We start from the raw sequence: 21,939 nt of genomic DNA on the forward strand, positions 1-21,939 counted from the left end.
AGGAAGGAAGGAAGGAAGGAAGGAAGGAAGGAAAAGGAAGGAAGGAAGGAAAGGAGGGAAGGAGAGAGGGTATAAAAAAAAGGCAATGTTTAAGTGCCTACTATATCCCAAGCCACAGTGATAAACAATGATAAATATCAAAAAGTGAGACAGTTTCTTCTCTCAAGGAACTCACATTCCAGTCAGGAAGTCAATATTTCTAGGACACTTCATCTGTAGGGTTGATGAAAAGGCCCAGCAGTCCTTAGTATGCAGTGGCAGCCATATGGCAATTTAAGGGATTTGGGAGGTATAATAGTAGGACAGATAGTAAGCCTGGATTTTACCGGAAGGATTGTAGATGATGACTCCATGTTAATTGAATTGGTAGAATGACCTTTTTCACTCCTTCTCTCATTACCAAGGAGAGGGAAGCTAGCAGACCCACAATATTGGGAGAAAGGGAGTGAGACCAAGGGTCAAAATGGAGCTGCTGCTTTGAGTTCCCTCCCACAGTGATGGAAATGGGAAGAATCAGTGTTCAGACAAGAGAAAAAAATAGGGACAGAGGCACTGAAAGGAAGGTTGATATAAAAGAAAAGTCTTAGTGGGATTTGGGCAAGTTTTCATTGTGAAGGATATGCTTTTTCAATTTTAAATTTCTCTATAACGGCAGGATCACATTATTTCTCTGCTAAAGTCTCGCTATAACGGTGGTATGGTGGTACACTTGGATTCTGTAAAGCTACAACAGTACAATATAATCTCTGGTATATTCTGTCACAGTATAAAGGCTTTGATTAATAGCCTACAAATGCACCATGCTTCTGTTGTTCAATGACCAGGCTAGTTACATGTATAGAAAAAAATTTGTTAATAAAAAGTTAGCTAGAAAGCAAATAATTATTTTATTCACCATGAATCAGGAAGGAGTTGTGATTTTTGTTGGTGTAGGAAGTTTTGCAAAGGTAACAACATAAACAGAGGTTAGGATGAAAGAGAATGGATGAGGAATTGAAGATGGGGCAGAGGCTCAACACCAATTTTATATTTGCTTAGCCTTCCAGACTGCTGATATTTTGCTTGACTGATACTAGGCTTACATTGTGCTCTGAAGTCAACCTGCCTTGACCAGGAAGCAGAATTAAGAATTGTGAGAAAGTCCCTCTTTCCAGAGTCTCAAAAAGAGAAGTAATTTGCCCATTTAACTATCATTTAATCCCTTTCCCATGCTGGCATATTCACTGGTCTGAAGGACATTCAAAAATGATCCTAATTTGTTAAAGAGGAAGAAGTTTACTCTTGTCTATGTCCTAATGTGAAAAATTCAGCTAAAAGGCCAAAAAAGTCATTTTTCCTGATACTCAGAGAAGAAAAGCTAAAGAGGGAGAAGACCTCAGTGAATCATGTTTCTTTCCCCTCAACATACGAAGAGATCACATATAGTATTATAAAACCAGGGGTGGAAGGAAATTTAGAGCTCCATTTAGTATAATCTCTTTTATTTTACAAATGAGGAAGTGGAGGCCCAGAGGAGTGAAGGTAATAACCATGCGATTACCCAAAGTTATACCATGAAAAATTAGCATAGCAAAGAATTGAATTCAGGTCTTCCATGTCACAATGCTTCATCTAAACTCTAGGCCATATATTCATGCCTCCTTCTCCTCCCCTGCTTTCTCTCCCTTCTTTTTCTCCCCCCCCCCTTTTTTTTTCCTCCTTACCCTTAGGTGGTTAGGGAGGAGGAAATATAAGCCAGTAGAAGTCTGGAGTTCAACCCAAGCCCCAATTATTTTTTGTAGAGTGGTACATAGTAAGGATTCTAAGAAGTGATTTAATTTAATTAATTAAAAAAATGAAGTTCTTATTAGGTGAAGAGCACCCTCATCAGTGATGGGGGAGAAACAAGGTTCAAATAAAACATAGTTCCTGCCCTCATCGAGCTTTGAGGCTAGTAGGTAGTTTTAATATACAATGCCACAAGGTAAGTACATTAGAAAGGAACTAAACAAAGTACCTATGTAACCAACTTCATGTGAATTTTTTTGTGAAAAAAGGCTTCAAAAATCTTATAGTGCCATATGCATGTGTTATAATGATTAGTATGGTACTATTACAAAAATAATAGAGGAACATGAATAGTTGATCCACCTTCCCACCCCAAACTCCACCCAAAAACTGTTAAATCTTATCAATATCTATTCTTGTCCAACGGAAGTATGGAAGAACAGTGTATAGATATATCCACCAGCAAGGCAGTGAAAATAAATTTTTTAAAAACCCTATTTATTATTCAATTTTATTATATTTTATATTTAATTATTAGCATTGTTTTCTATTATTTTATGGTAAACACATAGTATTTCATCTAAATAAATATGCATTTGTGAGCTAGTCTGAAGATCTAATCAATATTTATGGCTAGTAAAAGAAATTGTGTTATGAATAATAAACAACTGATTTATGTATGAATTTTTGTAACAATCCATTCAAAAGTATGAGGGAAGAGAAGTGGTTACAAACATATAGAAATATTTTAAAACCAAAATTTGAGAAACAAATAAATAATCAAGTTTACATATAAGATTATTTCAATGCAAAATATCACATTTTAACTACAAAATAGTTAGTAATTAACAAAAACAGATACAATTTCATTTTTTATGGAATCTCTATGGGCTTATTTTTTTAGTTCCATTAAATAGTTTCTGTGGTCTTTCCAGCTCTACCTCTACCATCCTAAAAAAAAATACATTTAACTCAGTGCCTAGAAAAGATTATATCCTTAATAAATGCTTGTTGATTTGACTAAACTGAATTCTAATTATACTGAAAGCTTCAGAGGTAGCATACATCAGTCATGGTATTCGAATCCAAGTCATTTGACTCTTTACATTGTATCATACCACTTTATGACATAAACATGAAACATTTAGTGGCTTAGACCTTGGCAAATTTCATATATTAAAGTCAAATAGCCTTAAAAACATGGCCTTTATAAAATGCCTTATCAATCCATATATTTGGTATTAAGCATGTTTGCTTAGTTATACATTTATTTTATTCCAGACACTAAAAGACAAAACATATTTCTAATTAGTCAGTAGCAAGCACCTTGAAAAATGGAACTCCTCCACCTCTTTCTCAAGATTAACAATGGAAAAATGCCTGTCAGAATTATTCATGAAGGGATATTCATCTACTGGAAGGAGGCACTTGAAAAATAACCACATAATATACAGAAAATACTTGTTGATGAGTCATTCATTTGAACAAGGGAGATGGAAAGCATTCAGATATCCACAGAGATTAGGATTGGGTCAAGGACAGACATTTCACATCAAAGAAAATATAATTATTGGCCCACGTAAAAAGAGAATCAGATATAAAGAGATGCAATGCTCACAATCACAATTCTAAACATATGTGAATATTTTGAGTTTTTGCTTTTAAAGGAAAAATACTGAAAAAAAAAATCAAGATGGGATAGTTTAACCTTTTCTTCCCCCATTCATATAGAGCCAACCTAAAGGAAGTATGGGCATGAATAGTGCATCTGGCTCATTTAAAAGGTCAGGTGCTACCATTCACTCAAAGAGAATTTAAGGGGTCAAGAATCAGGAGTGCATTTGTTTGGGGAGAACAGGTGAGAATAAGTGGCAAAAGTGACAATAAGTTATTGGTTAAGGGTCAGAAGAGGAGAGAATTTAACAATAGTGTCTGAGACATGGTTATCTGAGCCTTTTCCCCTTTATTTCATAACTTGGAGAATGTCTCTTAATTCGTAATAATTCATTTTAAAATGAAGCCTTGGTCTCATTTTGAAAGTATGCAAAATTTAAATTGTATTAATATCAGATTATGATGAATACAAATTGTAGTTTTAAGGAGAAATGGGCATATGTTTAAGGGCACATATGTACCCACATATGTGTTAGTATATATAATATACATAATACATACATGTGTGTATTTACCTATTTATGTAAATATGTGTGTATGTACATATACACATGTTCATATGTGTTTATATAATATTATAATCAGGCTTAGAGGCAGACACTGAAGAAACTATGTTTGAATGGCGTTTAAAGAGGAATAAAGGAGGGTAGCCATTGCAAGCATTGTGGAGATAGGTAGATAGAGAATGGGTTGTGGTTTATTCCATATAGGGTTCCATTTCTAGAGGGAAAGATGCGCTTAAACTATATGTGCACAGCAAATCCATTTCCCATTGACATCAGCCGTAATTATGCAGAAAGCTCCATAATATTGTTAGAAAATTGAGGTTTCCTCTATATTATTTCATGGCCCCCAGTGGTCATGATGAAGGTAGGTCCCAAAGCAATATTAATATTGCACACCTTAGTCTCTTAAAAGCATGTATTTGAGTGATTATCCATTGTATATTCCTCTGCCAGACATCCATTACTTAGTAAAGCAAATGTAATCCTACAGGTTATCCTCACCTGTGACTGTGGATGAGTGCATTAAAAGCCAGTCCATCTGACCAGCTCGTAGTGAAGTTGATGACTTTGACCTGTGGATAACGGCGAGTTGATTGGCGCACCCAGCTCAGCAAGATCTTTTCACTGTTTGTTTGCTGCAACCCAGCCATGATATTTTTCATTACATTTTTGACCTGCATTAGAAGATAGACTTTCATCAGTAAATGTACTTCTTGTTTGAGATCAAAACTGATTTTTCCCTCTCCTTGAATCCTAATGATGTCAATTTGCAAGAGTAAGTAATAAATGAACTTTTGACCAACAAAAAGGGAAAATAACTGATCTTAAAAATTATTATCTGTATTTGTTTGCTCTTGAATTGCTGATGAATTCTGTGGCTCTTAGTGAATATGCTGAAGAATGTAAAGGGTGTATAATGGTGGGAGATGTGTGTGTGGGGTGGGTGTATTTGTATGGTGCATTCTATTTGCTTGATTCTGGCAGAAAAGGGGAAAGGATGATGGTCAATTAGTTATATTTCTCTCCAATTTCTCTTTAATCTAAGTACTAAGCTACACAGCACATACACACTGGAGTGTCCATTAATGTGTTTCTGGGTTTTATCTCAACATATTCACTATTATGACCATTAATCAAAGTTATACATGCTGACTGAACTGAAAAAAAGGAAAATGGAAATGAGTTTGTATCTTTAAAGGAATGAAGGGAAGAATGCACACACACACACACACACACACACAAACACACACAAAGCAGTGAATATATTGGTGGCTGATATGCTGTCCTGGTTTTATTTTCATTAATTATCTTTGGGTACATTTGATTGCCTTAAGTGCCATTCAAATTATTATATTTCAAAGTCCCACACCCTTAGTAATCTACTAAAAATTCCTTGTAAGCACTTTTTTCAAGTTTCAATAATGCAATTAGTTTTACATCAAAAAAAAAAACAACTAGTTCTTGGCATAAAGAATAAGCAATATAAATGTTTAGCTAAGATAGCTTTTAGTAGACTCTTTCACTTCTAGCATTATTAAGTATTATAAAGAAATGCACATGTGGTCAATCCTTAAAACAAAAAGCAGTCGGTCAATAACTATTTATTTAGCATTTACTATGTTCAGGTACTGTGCTAAGAGCTGAGGATACAAAGAAAGGCAAAAGCAGTCCCTGGCCTAATCTCTTTGCTGACTTCCAGTCTCGAATCTCTAACTTCCTACTGGACATTTTGAACTTTGTAACGCATAAAAATCTTAAACTCAATATGTCTTAAATTAAACTGATTAAGATAATGCCCCTGAACCTTCCCATCTTTACCACTTCCCTATTAGTACTGAGGGTGCCACCATCCTCCTAGTCATTCAAGCTCAAAAACAGAGTGTCAACCTCAATTGTTTATTGCCTCTCACCTGGTCCCATATACAATCAGTGTCAGATGCTGTCATTTCCACCTCTCATCTATTGCAATAACCTGTTCGTTGGTTTTGCCTCAATTCTTCCTACACCAATATTTCTTCTACTCAGCTGTCGAATTGATCTTCCTAAAATTCAGGTCTGATCATATCACCCCTCCCTTCCTGAATAAACATCAATGGCTCCCTATTTCCTTCAGGATAAAATGTAAAATATAAAATCCTTGACTGGTCTTTCTAATATACTCATAACCTGGACCCTTCCCACCTTCCCAGTAGTCTTTTACTTTATTCGCCACCTTGTGCTATACAGTTCAGTGATATTGGTCTTCTTCCTATTTCTCTTGCACACAACACTACATTTCCCAATTCTGAGCCTTTTCATGGGCTTTCTCCCATGTCTGGAGTTCTCTCTCCTCATCTCTACATCCTAGCTTCTTTGTCTCTCTTCAAATTTCAGTTAATGATCCAATCTTCATCAGTCTTCCTTAATCTTAGAGCATTCCCTCTGAGATTACTTCCAATTTAACCTGCGCACATCTTGTTTGTATATGGTTTCTTACATGTTGTCTCTCCCCATTAGACTGTGAGCTCCTTGAGAACTCAGACTGTTTTATTTATATGTTTTTACCTTTTTATGTATCTTCAAAACTCAGCACATAGTAGGTACTTAATAAATGTCATTTGACTAACTGAATGAACTGTCATCCAGGAGCTCACACACTAATGAATTGTTATGAATATGTAAGACCAGTCAGTTATTGATTAGCAAAGTCTGATTATCTTCTTTGTGTTTGGTAGAACTCTTTTCCTCTATGCACAATTCGATTTATCAGTTAGGAGTGAACAGACACATTTAAACTTAAAACCATGTTGGCTACAGCCTCATTTGAACTTCTGAGAGGACATAGATAAAAGTGGGAAAGAATGGGCAGACAGAGATTGGTTGGAATCTGTACTGTTAGCACACCCACATCCAATAAACCATAAATCCATTTGAATAAATAGGTTAAAATGTAGAATTCTTTAACATATTTAAATATAAATATCCATGTTAAAGCTTCACATAAAATTTCTGAAATTCATATTTTGTACAGTTTTAGGAAGACAGTGAGGAAAGCAAGGTATATGAATTTTACATGCATATATAAGAATAGCTCAATTTGAATTACCTAAAGGGTATAAAGAAAGAGTTTTTATTAAGGAAAGGAAAAATAATCCATGAAAGAAGGCCAAAAAAGGAAAGTTTTAAAAAGGGAAAGGGAAATCCAAACCACTGTTAATGGCACTTGGGATAAAAGGGAAACTTGAATAGTTCAAAGTCTAGCATAGAGTACTCCTTAGAGTTACTATCTAAATATGATGAGGAATAAAATTTCCAATATGCCTACAAAGGCGGGGTGGGGGAGAGGGGCTCTTGTTGAAGACAAGGAGATGGTTCTCTGAGACCTAACGTGGCTACCTGGGAGGCATACTGTCTTCCTAGAGTCTGCCAAAATATATCGAACTCTCAATGGCTATTCATTCTTTCTGATTCATATGGCAGAACTTCCACATGACAGGTCCAAAAGAATATAGACTATACCTCCAATAACAGCAAACTTCTCTGTAGGAAGTTCAGTAGCTTTAGGTGAGAGCAAGTCACTTAGAGTAGAAAAATTTTGGCTTCAACTCAGATTATTTTCTGGTCTAATCTACATTTCCACCCGCTGCCTTGTCCAGTTCAGGATGACTCCACCTAGAGATCTGCTTTCTGATTAGCGAGTCCTTGCCCAGGCCTCCATATCGTCAGGGGCCCTGGTCCCACTGCTCACTTCACTTTCACTTTCACTTCACTCTCTGCTCTGTTCCACCTCCTCATCAGTGGCTTTGACCCAGTGGGTGTACCCAATTCCTAATTCCCTTTTATGTTTGTCTTTGCCTATTGTAAGTTCCTTGAGAGTAGTGATATTTTTCTTGTTTTTGTATCCCCATCAGTTAGTACAGTGCCTAGCATAAAATAAGTACTCAACAAATGCTTTATCAAACTATCAAAATATTGAAAAAAGATATAATTTGGAGTTTTAATTGGAAAGAAACTGAGAAAGTATCTTGTCTTACATCAGCATTTTATAGATCCCAAGTGTTGCAAGTGTTCTTCAAGGAATTGCAGACACAAGGAGTACTTTAAAATTGGAGATGGGCAAATGTCTCACATTTCAAAATGCAGTGGAAATTCACAAAAAATATAGACTAATGAACTTGGATTTAATACTTGGCAACATTCTACAATAGATGGTTTGAAAATCTGTGAGCACAAAGCAAAAGAAGTTGTGACCACAAAGGGTCAGCATTAATTCAACAAAGTTAAAAAAAAAGTTGTTCAGTCATGTCTGACTTCCCATGACCCCATTTGGAATTTTCTTGGCTAAGATACTAAAATGGTTTGCCATTTTCCTCTCAAGCTCATTTTACAGATGAAGAACCTAAGACAAAGAGGATTAAGTGACTTGTCCAGGTTCATACAACTACTAAGTGTCTGAGGCCAGATTTGAACTCAGAAAGATGAGTCTTCCTGACTCTAGCCCAGGCACTTTATCCACTGTACCACCTAGCTGCCCCTATTTTCTATATTTATGTTTAATTAATCAATCACCTACATACTGAAAGAGAGAGACATAGAAAGACAGCAATTCATATTTTTAAAAGTAAGGCTTTTAATTGATACCAGGTTTAATGAAACATATGCCTTATAATTAATTCAATCTTAGGCTGCATTAATAAAATAGAGTGTTGAAACAAGTAAGGTAGCAGTCACATTATATTCCGTACTGATCAGACTACATTGGATAGATCATATTCTGTTCTGGGCACCACATTTTTAAAAGGGCACTGAAAAAAATAACGTAACCAGTATTCAATGACCTCCACAAACTTCAGTAGCTTCCTATTACCCGCAGCATCAAATATTAAATTCTAGGCATGGATTTTAAAGCCTTTCACAACTTGGACCATTCTTGCCTTTTTAGTCTTTTTTTTTCTACTTTGTTGGTTAGTTGTTGGTCCTTTGTTCTCAAAGAGGACCAGAATGACTTCACTATGTTAGAGTCAAGTTACAGCCTGGAATGCTCTACCACAGGTTGGGCCCAAGTAGTCCATGTGAACATTTGAAGGGGATTATCTAAATTTGTGCATCTCATGTTTCTTTTGATCCACTTCAATTCTGCTTTGCTCATAGAGCACAACACCTTCTCTGATGTGAGCACGCCACACTGGGCAGTCCCGTGTTACTCATGTCATTCAATCAGTTCCAAAGTTCTTAAGAGAGAACTTGAGAGTGTCCTCGTATTACTTCTTCTGACCACCATGTGAGTGCTTGCCCTGTGTGACTTCTCCACATAGTCTTTTTCTACTTAATTATCTTCTACATCCTCTAAGTTGAAGTGATACTGCCCTTCTTACTATTCCTCACATGAAACACTTCATCTTCAGACTCTTTGCCTTTTCACTGACCATCCCCCTCTCCCCACCAGAATGCTCACCATTCTCTTCTCCACCTCAGCTTCTATAACTTCCTTTGGATTCTGCTCACCTTCTGTAAGTGGCCTTTGCCATCCCTCCTCCCCCTTCAACCTCTCACTGTTAATACCTTGAGATTACCACTGATTGTCGATGTATATAACTTGTTTGTACATAGTTACTTGGATCATCTTCCCTATTAACATGGGAGTTCCTTAGGGAGAAGGAATATGGCTTTCTATATATCCCTAGGACTTAGCACAGGTCCTGACACAGGATAAGAGCTTGTTTAACTGGAGAGGTGGAGTCTTGAAACCAAGTCATGGGAGAAACTGTATAAAGAAATTGGGATGCTAGCCACTTGAAGAGAAGGCAGTGTTGCGAGCAGAGTTGTTTTCAAACATTTAAAGGTACAGGGGAGTAGACATTTTATGTTTTCTGGTAAAAGAAGTAGGACTAATAGGTAGAAGTTACAGGGAAGAAAATTTGGACATAATGTAAAGAGTGCTTCCTGAGAATTTAAATTAGAACAAAAAAAAAAATCAGCCTGCTTTATGAAGTAATAGGCTCTTTGTTTTCGGAATTGTTTAAGGGGAGGCTAAGATCACCACATATTCAGGCTATTATATCAGGGATTCATTTCTCAGGCATTTCCTCACCATGCTGTCATCATCTCTCTCATCACTCCCAACTTTAGTCTCTGCCCTTGAGTCATCATCTCTAATAGGATAGCATTGATCTTATCTGGCTAGGATCCAAGACATTTCCTGGCCACCTCCAAACCATGCTACCCAAATGTACCTCTTCTCCCTTTCCAATTCCTCTACTTGCTTGCATTTTGTATCTTCAGTGCTTATCATAGAACCTGACAAACAGTAAGTGTTTAATAACTGCTTTTCATTTGTTAATATCAATGGACTGATTGATATCAATCAATCTAAGGTCACTTTGATGATATCAATCAATCTAAGGTCACTTTCTAACTCAAAGTTTCTATGATTCTCTCATCATTTGAGATGGTTAAGTTAAATCTCTAGGCAGAGTAGGCAATTACCTATAATATATATTTTGAAGTCTAAGTTTTCTTTCCAGTCCTCTTAACATGGATAGTACTGTCAAGTGTATTTCTTACCTGGCTTGAAATTATTGATATTACAATCAATCTTTGAGCTAGATAATACAGATGTCTCTAAAAAACCACAGTCTAAATGCAGGTATTATTTGAGAAAGCAGTTTTCCCATATCATCTTAAAAATGTTTTTACCACTAATATTTTTAGTGTTAGCTGACATTTTTGTCTATTACAAAAAAAAAAAATAATAATAAGTGGGGATGTTTCATGCCTATGGCTAAAATCCTGCAAAAGGAAATTGTTTTTTAGAAAAAAAAACATAGCAAACATTAAGAACATATAAAATATGGGTATTATACATGTAGACAAAGACATAGATGTTCAGGAAAACAAAGTTACTTCAAGGTGAATTACAGGAAGTAAAAGACAAACTTTTTTTCATGAGTTTGCTGATCTTTGTTGAAATATTTTTATTATTATTATTATAATCCACAGTTAAATTAAAATTGAAAAAATAACTGCTTCAAATTCTCTTGTGTCTCTCTCATAATCTTCCAGTTCTTAATGCCTCAGATACCATGTAAACAGACTGTCATGAGCTGTGCTAATTTTGAAAGCTGTTATTTTGAGGATGGATTTGTTTTGTTTGAAATACATATGTTTGTTTTGCAGGTCATGGGCAATAATGAAAAGAAGGTACATGGAACACATTATTTATAAAGAAAACATCCATCAGGGGCTCTCACCTGCCAATTGAGAATTATATTCCAGATCAGACCAAGAGTCAGTTTATGATTTCCATCTACTATGTCTGTGCTTCCAATATTCACTAAATCAACCTGTTTGGAGAAAGAAAAGAAGATGTATGAAGATATATAAATGAACAAAAGCCTACTGTGAAAAGGAACAAGATAATAAAGTAATTAAATTTAGATGTTTCCAGAGACTAAGCAGCATAATGATCAGTTGCTCAGCTAACCAAAAATATTTTTAAACTCATATTAAAATGAAACAACATCAATTTCTAAAATAACTTTTCCTGAGAAGTATCCAGAATATATTTATGATGAAATCATAAATGCATGTGTTTTCAAAACAGACTTCAGAGGATGATCAATTTTTTCAATATCTTTCACTAAACTTGTAATCACATTGACAACAAAATATAAGGAATATGTGAAGTTGATAACATACAGGAAACTCAGAGGAAATTTTACTGACTGCCATCTATCCACCCTTTTGGAAACTTCTGGCAGATCATCTAGAGCTACTGAAAAGAGACTGATAATCCTGACAAAGCCAAGATGAAAAGGGGACTAATTTATAGAGCTATATATGTCAATCCATATTACTTATGTTACTGAAATATGTAGTTTCACTAAAGTCCAAAGATCTCTTGGTTTTCTCTCTTTTCTGAAGAATAGCCTAACTAGGTCCAGAAAGATTTGTCACAAGGTTTGGCCATTAGCTGACAGCAAAACTGGAAGAATGCCATAAATGCTAACATATAAAAATATCCTCAATTAACGTCAAAATATCAACATAGTCTCATCGGCACCTTTCCATCGTTATTCTCCAAGTGCAATTTAAGTTTTTTGAGAGTAAGGACTCTTTTTTTCCTTAATTCCAGTGTATTTATAGGTGCTGTGCTGTAGTGGAAAAGATGGGGCAGTATCAGTAAAACATGAGTTCAAATACTGCAAATTTCTTAACCTCTTAGTGCCCCCCAGATGTTATGGTAGAAGGGGTTTCCTTGTTGGCAGTTTCTTATACCAATGAAAACATAGGTCCAGGCAATATCAAAAGCAAAAAAAAATCCCTTTTGCTGAGGAATTATTTGCCTTCACACAGTATTCACTCAACTCACTATGTTCATTAAACTGAAAGTCATCCTCCATGAGACTAATAAGGTTATGAGGAGCAAATGAAGTCATGCTTGTAAATGTACATCATAAAATAAAAATTGTTAGCTTTTTTTTTTCAGGTATTTAAGAAAAAATTGCTTAAGATTGGTTTCATGAAAAGACATAGTTTTTTCATCCTATGACTCTGTACCTTTGATTTAAAAAATGATATTCATATCTCCAAAGCATATCTTGTTCTCTCTCTTTTTAAAAAAATTTATTGTAGTAATTCCTTTAGAAAATGAAAACAAAGTTTGGTGACTTACTTTAAAATAAAAAAAATGTGTGGAAGTGAATCCATTTCCTATGTTTTACTTTCAGTCACATTGGTAAACATAATTAAGCCTAAACAAGAACACTTTGTTGGACTCTGGATAAACAAATACAAATAGATTTTAAAAAATCAAGTTGATCTTTTAACTTCATGTATGAGGAAGGGGATTGATCAGGTGAGCCCCTGATCAATTTGAGTTCCACAATCAGTTTGATGCAACTAACAAGGAATGCACATAGGTCTAAAGGCCACTTTGCATTGAGGTGCATACGCTCTTAAATTCTTTACTGAGAAGACACCGGTAAGTTGGCTGATTGTTTCCCAAAGACTGGGGGTTACCTCCAAGGTGATTGATGATGGAGAGTTAGAAGGTTCAGACTTAAGAGATAAGAGCTGCCTTTACTGTTGTGATATATAAAGATGAGCTTAGAGCTCAGTCTATTCAATTTTTGTCCCTTGTTCTTTCAGACAAAAGCATAGTAAGTGTGCGTGAAGAAGAGGAGAAGATAGTTTTTCTCCTTTGTCCCACTCAGGAATAAAATGTGGCAACTGATAGAAGAAGCACATGGCAATTAGACCATGCTTGCCCGGATGGCATGTGAGTTTGAGATGTTGCCTCTAGTACTACAGACATTAATGTCAGAAGTACAGATTTTCCTGATTCCAATCCTGGCCTCAGTATCCATGAAACTCTGCTACCTGTCATCATTCATTGCACTTTAGAAAAAAAGGATGAAGAGAACACAAGGAAATTTCCTCAGTATAGAAGATAAAACCTCTGTGGCAAACTTCTGTGAGAATACAGAGGAAAGTTTTACAGGACATTCAAGAATGGGTAGATTATGATTTACTTCATTGGAGGGAATACTCAGAGATATATTAAAATATTGGAATATAAAAAAAGCATGAAAACACACCTACTCAGTTGACTCTAATAATAATATTGATCTGGTTACAACAGCCTGTACAACTTTCTCAGAAGAAAAACGGTGGTGAATATCTGATCATTTTGTCTCCTGAGTTAGTGGGTATGAAATTTTTCTGAAACTTTTAGTAAACTCTTACACCTTACCACACCTTAGATGCTGCTAGCAATAGTGGACAGCATCCCATTTACTGTAAAGTAAAAGGTTGTTGTGTCACTAGAACTGAGGGTGAATTCATCCCTTTCTTTTTCTCTGCCCCCTACTGCCCTCTCCTCACTAATCCCTTCCTTGCTTTAGTCAGTGTTGAGGTACAAAAGTACAAAACAGTGGGGAAGAGCTGAACTCTCAGCCATTCCTTTATTCTATTTGGGGGAAAAAGATCTTTGGAAAATGTTGCAAGAGGTGAAAGCTATACCAGATTGCCAGCAATCAGCAGTAACTTTTTATTTCTGTTTACCCCTTCCAGTCTTATACACACTCTCCATAACACACAAAGCAGGCTCAAAATATGATCCTTTACAATGTATACACAAAACAAATCAGGAAACATGAAGGCTGAAAGAGTGAGTGTCAAAGTGCATGTGGCTAAAAGCTGACAGAAAGCAAATAACAATTAATTGTGCCAATTGGAGTCCTTCTCCCCTAACTCCAACCCATGAACCCCCTGCCTTTCTTCCATAATGTTTAGGTCATTTCTCTTCACTGGCTTGTTCACTGTCTTTTTTAGAGAGTGAGAGAGAGGTTAGGAATGTGAGAGAAAAGTGTTGGGCAGCAGCTCCTGCAGGCTGAGAATGCTATTCCTAGTACTGCAGATGAAGCTTCCTACTTAGGAAATCTGAATGTTCTAACAACATCTAAATCCTTTCATTGTAAAAAAAAAAATTATCTTTTTCAATTCATATTAAAAACTGAAGCATGATAATTTAAGAATGAGATTGAATTTGGATTATGATGGCTCTGGGAATAGGATTTTAGGTTTAGAAAATAAGCACCAAATTTAGCTTTTGTTTGCATTGCTTTTTTTGCTTATATAATAACAGACATAGTATACTCATCATTAAAAATGGTAATATAATACTCTATCAATTAGAAATAACATTTTAAATGAATATATTACAGTTCCATATTATGGAGAAACAAAGAGAATAAAGATGGGATTCATTGGGAGGTTAAGAGAAAAATGGGGAGAATTCCCTCAAACCTTGGAGGTCAGAGGTCCCACTAATTTAATGATATTATTCTCTTTTAAAAATAGTTCTCTTAAAAGATTAAAAAATACTTAAAATTTTATATAAAAAGTGATTTGATACTAATGGTCTGAAAATCTTTCATTCATATTTTCAGTTTATAAAATGTTAATTTCCTATTCTTAAACAAGATATATATGTGTATATATATATTTCTCTACAAAAAATACTCACAATTATTCATTTCAGTCTTATATTCTATTCAGCCCTTGTTTTGCCACTAACTAATGATGGGATCTTGAGGAGGCCTTTTGCTTATTCCAGGCTTCATCTCTAAAATAAGGGGTTTGAACTAAATACTTTTTAATATCCCTTCCAAACCAAAAATTCCATGAGATTCTAATTTTAAAATAAGAACAAAAATTTTCTTTCATAAGACAACTGTCATAATGTGGTCAGGCTAAAGAGGCTATGTGCTACATATGAAAGGAACTTCTCAAGAACATATATAAATTTTTAAAATATATTGAGTGCAGCATATCAAAAATGCAGGAATGGCAAAGGATCTCTGCTGTCCTGCAGATGTATTTTTACATTGAGAGTTGAGTTGGTTACATTTACACTATTTAAAATTTTAAGCCTTTAGGGAATGAATCATGTCTATTTTTCATTCAGAATTGAATATGCTTAAACTATTATTATTTCATGCTCTACAGAACTATACTGACAACCCACAGAGTATATCTACATGAGCCACTTTTTTTTTTCCTTTGGATTTACATTATAGATTCTTTGATAGTTACTGCTGTAACTTTTTGAGGTTTATTTTTAATACTGCATGACTATAGAAGTTGAAATTTTAGAATGTTCTTTGTAAAAAAATTCCATTTTGCTATAAAAATGACTGTTCTAGATACTATCCATTTCAAGAGATTAATTTGTAGCTATTTGAGATAAAGTATGTGTATAGATAGTGACACTTATGCTAGGGGAATATAAAAGAAGAATTATAAAGAGACATCATGGTGATATGGAAAAAAAAACATTTGTATTAGAGACACCTGGTTTTACTTTCATTTATTCTAACAACTAAATATATGACATTGAGCAAGTCAAAATGTTATTGGGCTATAATTTCCTGTAAAATAGAGGAATTTTAAAATTGTAAAATATAATTTCTGTAAAATAGAGGAATTGAATCATGTGATTTTAGAACTCTAATACCTTATTATATGTATATATATATATATATCACACACACACACAGACACATATATATACACTTTACACACAAATATGTAAATGTGAAATGGATATTTAGATAGATTTAACAAACATTCATTATCCCCTATGTGCTAAACATCGTGCTTAGCACTTTCCAAATATTATCTCATTTTATTTTCACAACAATGCTGGAAGTGGCATGGTTACCCCCATTTTTACAGATGAGGAAACTTAGGCAAACAGGGGTTAAGCGAATTGCCCAGAGTCACACAGCTAGTAAGTGTTTGAGTTCACATTTGAACTCAGATTTTCTTGATGACTAGTCCAGGGCTCTAATCACAATACAATCTGGCTTCTTCTATTAACCATATTTATTAAGTATAAAATCATTTTTATTCACTTATTAACTATAAATATGAAGTCTTTCATGTATGTATATATTTACATATAAATACATATTTATATATATATATCACCCTGTAATAATCAACAGAATTACTTAAAAGAAACAAACAAGCAAACAAAAACTTGCATGATGACATGGCATACAATTCAGGAAACACTGGAAAGAATCTACAAGCATCATGTAGATTTTTGTAATAAGAAAAGGTAAGAAATGTTGTACAACTGTAAGTTACCATCATAAATTTTTATCATTTTCATCCCTTTCTAACTTTTCATTTATAGAACATAGAATAAGTCAACAACTGAGGAAATAACCCAGTCCAGTGAAAAGAATGCTGCATCGATCTCAGCCCTGTCATTTATCTGGGTGACCTTGGGCAAGTCCTTTAACTTCTTTATTAACCAGTTCCCTCATCTATAAAATGAAGGGGTTGAACTAAATGAACTTTAATATCCCTTTCGGTTCTAAATCTATGATCCTATAAGGCTTTGATCCATTACTACCATTCATTAAATAGTTAAATAGTGTGCCCTGATAGAGGAACTAAATTATGACAAAAACTAATTTTGTGAAAGTGTTTTTAAAGTGAGATATTGCTATGTGTCTTGTAAAGATGATACCATCTCCAACTTTGAGAGTTCTTTGTATTTAAAAAAAAAAACTTCAAGAACCCCACGAGATAGGTAAAACAAGTAGGATTATAGCACTACAGAGATAAGGAAAGGGAACTCAAATCACAGCTGGTTAAGGACCCAGACAGGACTGGGACTCAGCTGTTCCCACCCTTTGCACTTAGGCTGCATTTATTCATTGGCTTATTATAAGGGCACAAACAAATCAAATTCACAGAGAATTCCTTTTGAAATGATGAAATAAAATAATTTGGAGGTGGAATAATCTTATTTTTTTTTGTACAGAATGTTACAAAAAATAAACTTTCACTTTAAAGTCACCAGGTCTACAGTAACCTAGGCTGAGATTTTTCAAAGATGATTTCCCTACATGATGAATTAAGTACCTGAAAGTTCAAAGGACAAAACTCACAGGACTCTTCTGACACTTCAAGATTCTGATTTTCAAAAAGCCAAAAGTCAAAGATAGTATAGACTACCTCACAATTTAAATGCTTACCGACATTTGATCACTACTCATTCAATTTAAAATAGGAAACAATTTTTGATTATCTAATTAAATGATAGCTGAAATTTGAATATTCAGAATACAGGTCCATATCACTTCACACGTATTCACTTCCTATCAATTCAGATTGAGGTGTCTATTAAAGTATAGCAGTGATATGGTTTGCATATTTGCCTTTTTGCAACGTAAACTCTTGAGGCCCTACCATTTATGTCTGAGTGCCACAAAAGTCTGTTCTAAGTGGAGTCCTAAACCTCTAATTTTTTTTTATGACTCAGTTAATATTGCAGATGTTCCCCTACAGAGTTGTGACACACAGGAATTGTGGTCAGTTGGGTAGGGCATGTTTCAATGGCACATACAGGTAACAGAGAGATTTTTTCTTTCCCTGAGAGAGAGAAAGGAAGCTTAAAGTAATATACTAACTAAATATTAACTGAATACTAACTAAAATCACGTCAAATGTACTAGCAAACTGAAAATACACTCCTGAAAAATGTCAGGAAAGGTAAAGGGAAGACAAGGGAAGCGTCATACTTAGAAAAGAGGGAGCCCAATGTTAATTAGGAAAGGGAATGCATCTACTTAAGTAGTCATAGTGATAGTTCATGGGCTTTTCCATCAGCTCGCCTTTGCCTGGAATTCCTTTAACAGAGGACAAAGTGGATTAAGGTGAACAGAGGTTAAGTGACTCGCACAGGGTCACACAGTAAGTGTCTGAGGACACATTTGAACCCTGGTCTTTGATTCCAGGTCCAGTATTTTATCCACTGAACCACCTTTCTAGAGTGCTAAAAAAAAAAAAAAATGGCTATCATGCTCATCAAGTCCTATGTCATTAAGAGATAAAAGACTTAAAATGTAAGTTGCTAGTTGAGCTAAAATCTTTGGCAGTTGAGGCACTCCATCACCATAAAGCAGGAATGAGTCAATCAGCAAGTATAAATGATTGGACCCATATTCAAAGATGGAGGAAGAGGTTAGTGAGCAGGAGGATAATGGATGCTTGGCAAGGTTGCCACAAAAGGATCATAGAAACTGAAGATCACAGATTTAGATTTGGACTGATGAGTAACTAGGCACAGAAAGGAAAAGTGTTTTGACCAAGGTTACCCATGCAGTCAAAGGGGGGAAAACTGGTGAAGAACTGAGAAGCTGAGAATGCTAAAGGCGATTCTAGTAATTTTCCACTTTTGCCTAGGATCTTCTCTTTTTATTTACCACTTTTTAAACACACAGAAGCTGTGCAAGGAGTAATTTTTGTTTGGATTGGGAAGCAGAAGACCTTGGTTCAAATACCACCTCTGTCATTTACTGCTTGATCCTTCAAGGTCTCAGGGTAATCATATATCAGACGAGGGGACAAAACCATGTGGCCTCTCAGGCACCTTCCAATTCCAAATCTCTGATAGAAACATAAGTTTGATAGAGTGAAATCATGGGCTATCAGTGAGAATGCTGCTTTTGAGATATTCATTGTATTATATAATTTCTGGGTTTTGGTGTCTTTTTTCTTGGTTTGTTTTTTTGGTGGAGTGAGTGTTTATTTTTAGTATTTAACTGAACAAAAGGTATGGCTGGCGGGGCTAAGTCCACATGTGACAGTAAGTAGCAGCTTTTATGGTTTGAGTACAAATCAGGGACTAAATGCATTGTCTCAGCTCTGTCAGACTGAGCTCTGAATACCATTTGATAAAGAAGATGGAGCTGGAAACCAGCCTGGAGAGTCAAGGAAAATCAAGTACAGGGTCAACTTGAACAGATAATCTGAAACCAGGGAGGATGCAAAAACTTTTGGTCAAAGACAGAGCCGAAGGTCAAAACTAAATAAACCTGCAGGAAAGCAGAAAGTAACCAGACACAGGAGGGTCTTTACCTTTTGAGGTAAAGGATGCTTCAGGCAGAAAGCTTCCTTTTTTCTGCTTTAGCTGAAAGAAATAACTAGCTTCCATCATATGCTCAGTCTAGAATCCAGAGGTTCAAAGCACATTATTACACACTGGACCACATATGTCAGGGGCTAACAAATTTCAAAACCCCAACCCCCGCAAAAATCTTTGGCTTCTGCCAAAGAGTGCATTTGAAAAAATGAAATAGTCAATATTAGGCACATGAATTTATTAGGTTGCAATTACTACATCTATAAAGCAGGCACACTACAGCTTACCCTGCTTCAGTAAGTTGCTGAAAGGTCAAATGAAATAAGGCATGAAAAGGGCTATAGAGATATGAATTTCAGGAAGACAGGGATTTGAATCCTATCTCAGATACTTATTAGCAATATGATCCTGGTCAAGTCACTCACAGATTGAAATTCTTCATCATACTCCAAGAACGCCATCACCAGTGACTTCATTACCCTCCAAGAGATCATCACTTTTGGTACTCACATCTCATCAATACCCTCTGTCCCTAGGACCTCCCTGATTGGAGGGCAGAGCAAAAACTCCTTCCGAAACTGCCATTTAAGAAAGACATCTAGGACATCTATCTCTTCATGACCTATCTAGGTCTACTCCTTTGAACTTCTCCATCATGCCGCAGCTCTGGGTACCTTCCTATACACCCCCCCCCAACCTTTCAATATCCTTTTTAATACTCTTACCCCATTAAATTGTTAGGTCCTTGAGGACAGGGGCTGTCTTTTTTTTTTCCCATATTTATAATCTCAGACTTTAGCACTGTGCTTAGCATATTGTTTTTGTTTAGTTGTTTCAGTCATTTCTGACTTTTGTGACCCCATTTGGAGTTTCCTTGGCAAAGATTTTAGAGTGGTCTGTCATTTCCTTGTCCAGCTCATTTTATAGATGAGGAAACTGAGACATACAGGGTTAAATTACTTGCCCAGGGTCATATAGCTAAAAAGTGTTTGAGGCCAAATTTGAACTCAGGAAGAGGAGTCTTCCCGACTCTAGGCCAGGTACTCCATCCACTGTGCCACCTAGCACATGGTTACATATCTTATTTTAGTTACTTAATATTACCACTTTTTTCATTCCATGAGCAAAATCATAATAGTATAAAGGACAAATAGAATTCAGCTATGCAAATGTTTGCTTTTACCATAATTTTTCAGGAACAAATTTGAAGTACAAATTGAATTTACTTCATGATTTCCTATAGAGTGAACTTCATAAAGAAGGTACAGAAAAAAAAATTCACATATAATAATAAAAGTCCTATCACTCAATGAAAATCATCAAATAAGAGGGTAGTCTTATTAGCTAAAAGAATTCCATTTTGTAAATATGACCTAACGAAGTTGATTATCACCTTGGAGAAAATTCAGTGGTATCAAAAGAAGGCAAACCATACATGTTTGTTCAAATGTATATTCTCATTTACTGCACATGTGACTTTCTGTCATATGCATGACCCTGCACACTTATGAGAACACACATTTAATAGATGCTCAAAAGTATCCTGTATCTGGAAACCACTTTACTAACTTTATTAGAACCTGATTATTTTTTACCACTTATCTATATAACTTATAGTATTAGAGAATTATCTGAGACTCCCAGAGGTTAAATAAGTTGGTTATGATCATAAAGCTAATTGACTATCTCAAGCTGGATTTAAAGCCAGGTCTTCCTGGCTCCACATCTAATACTTTATTCATTACACCGTGCTGGTATTTATTTCAAGGATATTTCAATGAAATAAATCACCTGGGATACCACATGAACATCATGGGAAATGTTAGAAAAAAATCTGCCCTTTCAAATGTTAATATTACTCTAATATAATTTTTTCATATAGGCAAATATGGCCACCTTAAATTCTTAATGACCACCTTAAATTACAAATCAATACATGGACTGAACTCCAATGCATCGAGTGACCCCCTTCCCTCCTCCAAAAATACAACCAATATGAAATCATAAAGTAGATGTATTATTGGCAATCTATCACAGTTTATTGTTATTTTAAGTGAATAGAATAATTTATTTAAATTTATCCTTGAGAAGGAGATATCATATAATCAGGTGGCCACTAAAAGTGTCTGGTAAAGTTTTATTGGTCAATTAGAAATCTGGTGAGAGGATGAGATGAAGGAAATATTCACTCCAGTGCTATGAAAGGGAAAAGTAAATTAAAAAAATAACTTAGAATAGATAATAATGGAATAGAGTTTGTGTTAGATACTTGTTATGATTTTTTATTCTGTTAAGATCTACAATCACATTTTTATCTTCGTGAATTTCAACAAAGTTAGAACAAAAACAAATTCAAAATGTTTACATGAACTCATTTTCTCATTATTCTTTTTAATATGTTTGCTTAGATCTATTATTTAGGATTGTAAGGATCTTAAGGAACTTATAGCTTTAAAGAGTTGCCTGGAGAACTAGGAGATTAAGTGAATTGTCCAGGGTCACAAAGTTATTATGGGTCAAAAGCAGGACTTGAAACTACATCCTACAGATTCTAAAGTGAGCGTGCTA

At 35.1% G+C, this 21,939-nt stretch overlaps 1 protein-coding gene across 1 annotated transcript in view; it reads right to left on the reverse strand.

The window, feature by feature from the left end:
• DMD (dystrophin) overlaps positions 1 to 21,939 on the reverse strand; it is a 2,133,690-nt gene that overhangs the window by 1,821,321 nt on the left and 290,430 nt on the right. Inside the window, exons 5-6 of the mRNA XM_027841994.1 lie at positions 11,177 to 11,269; positions 4,449 to 4,621 (exon numbers count right to left, since the gene is read on the reverse strand). Of these exons, the coding sequence (XP_027697795.1) occupies positions 4,449 to 4,621; positions 11,177 to 11,269 (266 nt within the window). The remainder of the gene's footprint in view (positions 1 to 4,448; positions 4,622 to 11,176; positions 11,270 to 21,939) is intronic.

This window comes from Vombatus ursinus, unplaced genomic scaffold (assembly GCF_900497805.2).
Source record: "Vombatus ursinus unplaced genomic scaffold, bare-nosed wombat genome assembly UNPS02004827.1, whole genome shotgun sequence".
NCBI lineage: Eukaryota > Metazoa > Chordata > Mammalia > Diprotodontia > Vombatidae > Vombatus > Vombatus ursinus.